General features: G+C 43.0%; 1 protein-coding gene across 4 annotated transcripts in view; it reads left to right on the top strand.

Annotated features, from left to right (window-relative positions):
* The window catches only part of dscaml1 (Down syndrome cell adhesion molecule like 1), a gene marked incomplete at both ends in the record, with an annotated part of 89,548 nt that overhangs the window by 48,363 nt on the left and 31,598 nt on the right, over positions 1-9,587 (top strand). For all 4 annotated transcript variants that reach the window (XM_079165676.1, XM_079165675.1, XM_079165674.1 and 1 more), the window contains 3 exons: positions 7,467-7,613; positions 7,940-8,218; positions 9,240-9,515. In XM_079165676.1, the coding sequence (XP_079021802.1) occupies positions 7,467-7,613; positions 7,940-8,218; positions 9,240-9,515 (702 nt within the window). The remainder of the gene's footprint in view (positions 1-7,466; positions 7,614-7,939; positions 8,219-9,239; positions 9,516-9,587) is intronic.

Genomic DNA, 9,587 nt, shown 5'->3' with positions numbered 1-9,587 from the left:
CATAGGCTATTATCTTTCGAGAGAATACAAAGGTCAAAATAGTTTAAAACTGTATAAGCGTAATAATGACTATTTCAGGGGATAGTAAGGAATTTGTTACTTTGGTAAGAGTAAGTCCAGTCCAGAGTAACAATTTATTTATACTAGAACCCCTTATTTATACTCGGTGCAAAATATATGCACCGTCCCGAAGAAATGTTTATGATTTACATATATACTTATGGATATTTATCACTTCACACTTTTTCTCACTTGTTATGTCGGAACTAATTAAATAATTTGAAACTAACCTGGTCCAGCATGGTGTCACATTTGCACTAGCTACGCTAGTGGATGACCGTTTTGGATTACTAATCACAAATACATTGTTGTACCTTGTTTACCAATGTCAGATGCTCCGTTACTGAATGTCTCTTGCAGGGAGTTGACTAACTGCTGGCAGGTTGGGCTGTAGCACTGGGCCATATGCCACATTACTATTTTATTAGTCTGCCACAATATCCACTGTAGCTAACATTACCCCTCTCTCACACACACACACATACACAGTTAAATTGTGCCAACCATTGTTCCACTCAGACCCCTATGAGACTTAACACTAGAAGTTTTTCCAATTTTGGACTGAAGCAGCAGAGCTGTCCGTGGTGCTACCTCTGCTCGTATTCCTGAGCATTTGGAAATATAGCTGTCCATGGTGCTGATTTGCTGTAGGCCTTGGACATTTCTCCTATATACACCACCTCTCATGAGCAGGGGTATTTGCACTTCTGTATATTTTCATTATGGCATGTTTTCTAGCTTGTTACGAAATCCTTAGCTGTACACACTACACACTTTGCTGACTAGGCGGTGCTTAAATAATTGATGAATAAAGTTAAGGTAGATGCATCTTGCTTAACTCTATTCATGTACAATAACTCTAATGGTATCCCCCCCTAATCTATCATTTAAACATCCTTAAACTTCAACTGTATTGTGGTGGTTCATAGCTTGCTGAAAACAGCCAGATTCATCTGCTCAGTAAATCATGGGCCTTTCACACCCATGTGCAGGCTCATTTTTTACTGCTCTTACACTCCTATATTGCCTTAAAGACATTTAGTTCTGTGTTTAATTGGAGATGATAGAATGTTGAGGTGTGTGGCCTGAATGTTTTTAAGTATATTGCAGAGGCCTTTGTGAATAGGTCTCACCCCTTTTTGCACTATTTCTCTCAGCACAGCGATACCGAGTTCTCTGTTCCAAAAGTGCATTTATATTAATAACAGTAAAACTGTCTGAACATGTGTTTTAGGTCTTTTATGATTTTGAAACACATTAAACACACACTTACATGCCCTTAATGCCTCACACATGCTCAAATGTGGACTCACATATAGGTCCACATCTTTCATCTTTCATTTCCACTGCAGCATCTCGTACAAGTGTGTGTGTGTGAGTGTGTGTGAGTGTGTGAGAGAGAGAGAGACAAAGCTAGTGAAATTAGCAATGTAATGATAAGTGGATAGATGGAGACACAGTGGCAGGAAAGGAAAAAAAAGCAGAAATGAAAAGCTGAATCAAGAGGAGGAGAATAAATAACAAATGTGTAGGTGTTCTCCACTGTCTGCTCATCGCGGTGGCATCCTGTAGTGAGGATGCTCTGCACAAAAACACATACTTACAATTTGTTGAGTGCGCTCTGCAAACGTGGATCGTGAGACAGTGGGAGTAAGAATGTGTAGATCGTGAAACAGATTGTGAGTGTTTGCGTTTTATATGTGTGCGCATGCATTTGGGATAAGTCCATTTTTACAACTACTGATTTGTATTGTACCAAGCCTGTGGTCCATTTAGCCTTAATACCTGAAAGGCAAACCTCCACAATAACGGTCGTGATAGTCTTCAGCATGTGTTTTTGTGAAAAAAGCACTGAGTGAATAATGAAGTGACATGATGCACGGAGATGTGTTGAGCTCCGCTGTGGCCTATAGCCCAGGCCTGTGAACCAATTACAGATCCATTCAGCGTTTTCTCTCTCTTCTGATCTCCATCGCCATCATTTAAATGGCTGATTCCATTTTTACCTCTAATGAAGGGTACTCTGTCGCACATACAAAGCATGCACGCACACATGAAAAGCACTCACGAAACGCACACTTGCACATGTCGCTGTGTGCCACCGCAGCGCCCCCTACCCAGCTGTTGTCACGTGAGTGCACAGGCCCTAGCAACAGCGAGCGAGAGAGCGAACAAAAACGAGAGATCCTGGCGAGAGCAGGGGAGAGAGGAATGGTTAAAGAGAGGGAGAGGGAAAGAGATGGGAGGGAAGGAGGGAGGGGGAGCCATAGAGCATTAATAAGTGATGAGTCCAACAGTGTGAATTGCTGTTAGTTAGCATTGCTGCAGCACTGCCTTCATTTGCATGGCAGCACCAAGAACAAACCCCCTTACTTACGCCATTTCCTCTCCTGCTCTGTTTCTCTCCATTATCACTTTCTTTTTCGCTTTGCCTCGCTGTTTTATCTATTTCTGTCTCTTTATTTTCTCTATAATCTAGCCAGCATCTCAAAGTATGTATGTCTTTTCTTAGCTTTCGTATCTTTCTTTCCTGTCTGATCTAATTCTTTTCTCCAACCCGCCCCTGTTTAATGATAATTTGTTAAAGACGGCAGCCATGTACAATAATGGGATATATATATAGCTGCGACTTTCCTGCTTCCCTTCATTTTCTGCCTCCATCTTTTTACCACCTCCTCCATCTCACCTGCCTCCCCCTCCTCTAACTCCCCTATCTGTCTCAAAGGAGAGGGGTGTCCTCTCTCTGGGGGAACTTTGGGGAAGACAAGTGATGCTCCAGGGCTCCCTAATCCTTTTTTCATTGTGTCCGTCTCTCTCTCTCTCTCTTTCTCTCTCTCTTTCTCTCTCTCTCTCTCTCTCTCTCTCTCTTTCCCTTACTGTCTCTCCGTCTCATTATTTGCATGTATGTCTGGAATTTCTGGCATGCGTAGACTTCTACACACACACACACACACTTGCACACACAGAGATACAGTAGCAGATTCACTCTGCACTTGGCTTGACTTCCTGCCTAAGGCCAATGAGCTGAACTGATTCCAATACTTACAGGCTCTCCTAAAAGAAGAGGAAGAGGAGCACAGACTAAAAGGAAAAAGGGCAGCGACAGAGAGAGGTAGAGGGCAAAGGGGAGACTGGAGGAAGAGAGGCTGTGAAGGGTGAATAGATATCAAGGAGTCAAGGATGAAATTAGTGGATTTTGCGCCTCCCTGGGATGTGGGATGGACCTCAAAAAATCTCATCCTGCGTCCCACAGCAAAAGAAAAAGAAAAAGCAGACACAGAAGCGCATGCATACATACATACATACACACACTCAACAACAACAAACTCCTGGAGGCGTAGGCAGACTAGACAAGAATTGATCTTCTCTCCTACAAGGAGAGGCTTGCAAGGGGAGAAAGAGAGGGAGATAAAGAGAGACAGATAAAGACGTAGAGGAATTGTTTTTACCCATGTGTGGCTCTCAGGCCTGCAGGCCCCTCATCCCTCTCACTCTCTCCCCCCTCCTCTGTCACTCCCAACGGCATGTTTCTCTTTATCTCCCTATCTCTCCCTCCATCAATCTCCATCTGCCGTCCTCTTTTCCTGTAGGGTCAGCCCCTTCCTCTGCCTCCCTCCATCGCTGCCTGCGCCCTCTCTGCTGTTTTAGGTGTGTCACATCTCCAAAGACAGCAGGAGAGCAGGCAGTGACTAGAAATTAGATATAAGGTAGAAAGAGCAGCAGTGAAAAGAGGAGAGTGGAAGTGCAGAATAGTATAGTAGGCTGATCTCAGAGCAGCCAAGGGAAGACAGATAATTTAATATTTCACCTAATATTCCTCTCTAATTAAGCACTCTAGTGTTGAAATGATTAATTGATAAGCATCACTGATAATTAATTCATCTTTTGATCATTTGAACTGGCTACTTTTGCTCGGTCATAACTCACCTTGTTTAGTTTATGTCACTACACGCTGTAGCTGGACATACAAATATATTATTATTTTCAAGGATATTTCGGCTACTCAGATATGCATCATTTGGGGAGTGTTTTTGTTAGTTTTTAACACGCATCAAATGTATATCAATGGATAGAGGAGATGGAAACTGTGTTGATGGCACGAAAGGAATTGATTTTGCAGAAAAATTATAAACTAGGGAAAAATTATAGAATAAGTTTCCTTTAAAACCGACATTGCCAAGCTTAATGTGCCTTGCGTCACTCTCTTTTCTCTCCATTCTTAAACATCTCAGTATTTCTTTCTCTAACCCCCCCCCCCTCTCTCCCCTCTCCCCCCCCTTCTGGTCTGTCTTCCTCTCTCCAGGCATGTTGTGACAGGTTGTAGCAGTGTGTTATACAGGGTTCTACTCACCAAGTGCATATTATCCTGTAAGGCTTAATACCCAGGTTGGAACAAAAGGGCAGGCTTGGAAATTACAGCTTACGTCGCTTAGCACTCAGCACAACAGTCTGACTCGCATGAAAACACGTGAGCGTGAACCTCCACATACAGTATGCATGATGCACAGGCAGACAGTTACAAGTGCTCTGTGTACTTGTGTATATATGCGTGTTTGTGTGTACAGTATATATTTGTATATATATATATTCAGAAATCTTACAGCTCAGTATCACACACAGATATTGTAACAGATCTGACGTTAAGAGTCGGGGACTCTAAAGCTCTAAAAGCTGATCAGCAATCAGCAATCAGTCAATTCAACGATTAGTTGATCGGCACAAAATTATTCCATAACTGCTTCATAGCTCAAGTCAAATCAATCAAAACTACACTTAGTTTTTCCAGTTTTTTTATCGTTGAAAATTGAATGATGAATTTGAACACGATTTCACAATTTGCCTTTTAATTGACTTAAAGAATAATGTAGAAAATAGTCAACAGATTAATCGATGAGTAGTGAAAATCCCTTCTGTTAATAATGCACATTTTGTTTAGACAGTCAAAACTTGGCAGCTTCGACACAAAATGTAACGCCCTCGGTCTTCTTCAAGTTTCAGTATTGTTAAAGTGATGGAGCGTTTGTGTGTGTGTGTGTGTGTGTGTGTGTGTGTGTGTGTGTGTGTGTGTGTGTGTGTGTGTGTGTGTGTGTGTGTGTGTGTGTGTGTGTGTGTGTGTGTGTGTGTGTAAGTGTAAGTGTGTGGCAGGAAGCCAGGCTAGTCGTCTCTCTTTTAATAAATCTCTTTTGGATGGGGTTGTGGTGCTATAAAATGCATCGATTGTTGTTGCTCACAATGTGGCAGGAGACACACGTACACACACACACACACACACACACACACACACACACACACACACACACAAGCTTGGTTATTGATACTTACACATTCATATCTACACATGTCCATTGATACATTCGGCAAAAATCTTGTATTGACATTTACATAGATGCAGAAACATGTACAGATGAGTGCGCTCATATCAATTAACATACATATTGTTTATCAAAACGTAAGAATGAGACTGGGAAAATCTATTAACTACCAATATTGACAACAAAATTAGCATTTAAGTAAAAACAAAACAAGTACTGAATTGTTCACACTACAGCAGTCGCCTTTCATCAACAATTAACCACATCTAAAAGCCAGCACCCTAAAGTTTCAGAATATGTGCTTTGACTAGGTGCTGACCTATTGCTTGGAGCTGTGTGTGTGTGTGTGTGTGTGTGTGTGTGTGTGTGTGTGTGTGTGTGTGTGTGTGTGTGTGTGTGTGTGTGTGTGTGTGTGTGTGTGTGTGTGGGTGGGTGCGTGTGCGTGTGTGTGTGTTACATATTTCCAGTATTCAACTATTCAATGCTCCTGTGTTTAACTCAAGTTCTCTCTTGTCAACATTGCAAAGATACAATAAAACACCATGTACATGTAAACAACAGCCAGGCACACACACACGCACAGACTCACACACACACAAACTGCAATAGAATTCACATAAGCAAACAATCTGCAATCTACAACAAACTCTGAAGTGCACACTGTCTAAAATATCCCTTTGGGGGAACAAAATACAAAAAGAGTCAGAGAAGCGGAAAGAATCAAACACTGAAATACACTCTCTTCGCCTCTTCTTCTTCCATCTCTCTCTTCTTCTTCTTCTTCTTCTCTCACATACACACATGTGGCACATGCTGTCTCTATTGACATGTAGATAAATCAGAGGCAGACCAAGCAGTCACTGATGTGAAATGAAAATGACACTAATCTGCTGTTACCATAACACACAGAGACACATCAATTATTTACACCTACAATAACACCCCTCTCTCTTCTCTCTTTCTCTCCCCCCTCATCGGTCTTTCCCTATTGTGTAAATCTCGCTCGATGGATAGGACAGAGTATGTTTAAAGCTCCCATGTGTTCACCTAAGTGCTGTGTTTGGGCCTTTTTGAAGACATGTTTATTCTAGTCCTGCCTTTCCTTTTCTTCTGAAATTTAGTGTTTTCGCGGTTTGTCGAGACGGTCTCATGATGGAGAAGTTGGCATTTCTTGTCTACTCCAAAAGCAACAATCACATTACGCAACCTTTCCCTCACCCAACATCAGTTTTTCTTTGCTTGCTTTGCTTTTTTTCATCAATTGCGAAAAAATCAAGAGCGGTTTTATTAATTGTGTTCATTGAGAATAGTGAATACAACTTGAAAAGACATGTGGCATCAAGAGAGCATTTGTGTAGAATTGTGTGTTGATGTAGGCGTAACATGAAGAAGTAATAGTGGTACACAAGTTTACATCCACGTTAGGTGGACAAGGCATTGCGTGGAATGTACGGTTTGTCTTTTTGGCAATTGTGGCAATCTTTTCTTGTTTTGTTATTACACCACTGAAATATTTATCTGTGACCCAGTAAGACATAGTGTAACAGTGTAACACAAATGTAGTAGAGCCTTTACGTGAGTGAACTGATTAACTACAGAACATGTCAGTTACACAGTAAATCTATCTAAAGTTTGCGAACATTAGCCATGCGCCATAAACTACAGGTCATACCAGACCAAGTAAGGCTGTAGCAGCAAAACCTCTGAGTGTATTGAATTCAGCAAATGTGCATTTTAGTTCTTATGAATTCAGCTCTCGACTTGTATGAGGGCCAATTGCACCATTTGTCTTTCAAAAATTGCATAACCTCACTTTAAAACAATTTAGAAAAATCACTCAGAAATCCTTACTTTTTCCGACATAGACATATATTATTTAGGCGTAGAGAAGACCGAAGAACGTGAACAAACATTATGAAATTGTAATGAAAACAAGCAAATGGATTTATCTATACAGCACACCCTCTTTCCATAGACCCTCACAATGCTTTACATGCAAATGACATGGCTTTGTTATAATATGTTACTCCGATATGCTGACTAACGTATCCTTCTCGCCTCTCCTACCTGTTCCCTCTCTGCTGTCCTCCACAGGTAACCGTTTTTTCCTGACCTCATTTGGCGCTCTGTATATCTCAGAAGTTCAGAAGGAAGATGCTCTGTCCACCTACCGCTGCATCACAAAGCACAAGTACAGTGGAGAGACTCGCCAGAGCAATGGAGCCAGGCTCTCTGTTATGGGTAAGCAACGTCAAAGTTACCGTTTCCTTTCATTGTAGTTGCTAAATGCCAATTAAAGCATGACTATATGAGCAGTGACTTTTCTTTGATACTTGTGTTCTTCAAAAAACTTACAAGACAGCTGTTTCCACTGTTTTTAGTCGTTGTGCTAAGCTAAGCTAACCATCTGCTAGCAGTAGTTGCATAGTTACCCTATAGACATGACATTGGTACCTCTCTTTTCATTAAACTCTTAGCAAGAAAGTGAATACATTTATTAACCAAAATTGGTTAAAGTACAGATTTTTCTGAATGAATATATCGTTATGGACGTGCTTCATCTACAGACCCTACGGAGTCCACCCCGTCAGTGCTGGACAGCTTCCAGTCCGGTGAGGTACAGGTGGGGCAGAGTGTGGAGCTGCCCTGCATCGCTTCCGGATACCCAAACCCCACCATCCGATGGCTAAAGGATGGTCGGCCATTACCTGCAGACTCCCGCTGGACGCGGCGCACCACTGGCCTCACCGTTTCCGATTTGAGGCTCGAGGACAGTGGCAACTACATCTGTGAGGTCACCAACAGCTTTGGCTCCAAAGAGGTGACGGGTCACCTCAACGTCATAGGTGGGTAAAGGACTGAAAACAGTAATAAAATACCAAGATTCAGCACACAACAAAGCATCACTGATTACTTAATTCATCCGTTGTTCCACAATGACGAGTACAGTTGGAGTGAAAGAGTGAGATGAATGTGATGTCAGGTGTGATGGAGACATCATTTAAGCTCTGTTGGCTTTGCCCTGGCCCCATGCCTCATACACGCCCCTCTCCAACCCACCCTTGTCTGGACCGAGCGTGAGCTTGATCCCCAATGGATGGCTCGTTTCCCCAGCAGTGCTCCCAAACCCCAGCGAGGCGTCGCTACGGTGACAGAGCAGAACAGTGGTCTTGCAGGCCCGTCCTTCTCTTTACTTAGGATGTGAGAGCGGGAGGGAGAGATGTATGAATGAACGAGATGTGAGGAGGTGACGCTGGTAGAGCAAATGGTACACTTGTGAAGGGAAAAGGGGGGGGGGGGGGGGGGGGGGGAGGAGATGTGGTTGGGAAAGGGTGAAGTCAGTGGACACTGCGCAGACAGGCCACAGGGCACATCACAACACAACCCACAAACCTCCTATGACAGAGCATAGAAGGTGGTACACATACACACACATTTGGACACACACTTACAGTAGATGCACTTATTGCCCATGAAGAAAGTCTTACACTTGCATGGTCACTCCCTGACACACATGCTCACACACATTCAGCAGCCTAAAGCACTTAACACCAGCTGCTTTATTGCTCACTGACATTTTCTCCCCTTTCTTTCTTTCTTTCTGTCTCGGTTTTCCTCGCCGCTTAGCAGACACACTCGCACATTAAAAGCAACGGCAGAAACCTCGACACAAACAGCAAATACACGATCACACCGATATAGGATTTTGGTTGCCTGGCCTGGCCCAGTTTCCAATTGCTTTCATTCAGCGATACAAGTAATGCCACCAAGTTCGGTGCCTTGTGTTTAGATATTAACTTGTGAGTGAGAAGTTATGACATTTATGACTTTTTTGCTTTAATCTCTGCCTGGTCGTCTCGTCTCTAGAGCCACTCCGGGTCACCTTGTCTCCCAAGAACCTGAAGACGGGGATCAGCAGCACAGTCATCCTATCCTGTGCCGTCCAGGGTTCCCCGCACTTCATGGTGTCCTGGTACCGTAACACAGAATCTGTCCTGCCCGATCAGCACTTTTCCATACAGGGGGCTCACAATGAGACGTTGTTCATTTCCGCTGCACAAAAGAGACACTCGGGAGCTTACCAGTGCTTTGCCACGCGCAAAGGCCAGACTGCCCAGGACTTCTCCATCATACTGCTCGAAGGTGAGGACAGGCAGGGATAGCCATGTCGGTATAAAGTCATGAATGTATATATAACAAGAACTGTCCAGTCTA

This window comes from Pholis gunnellus, assembly GCF_910591455.1.
Source record: "Pholis gunnellus genome assembly, chromosome: 9".
In the NCBI taxonomy this organism is placed as follows: Eukaryota; Metazoa; Chordata; class Actinopteri; order Perciformes; family Pholidae; genus Pholis; species Pholis gunnellus.
This window is presented reverse-complemented; position numbering and strand designations above follow the sequence as displayed.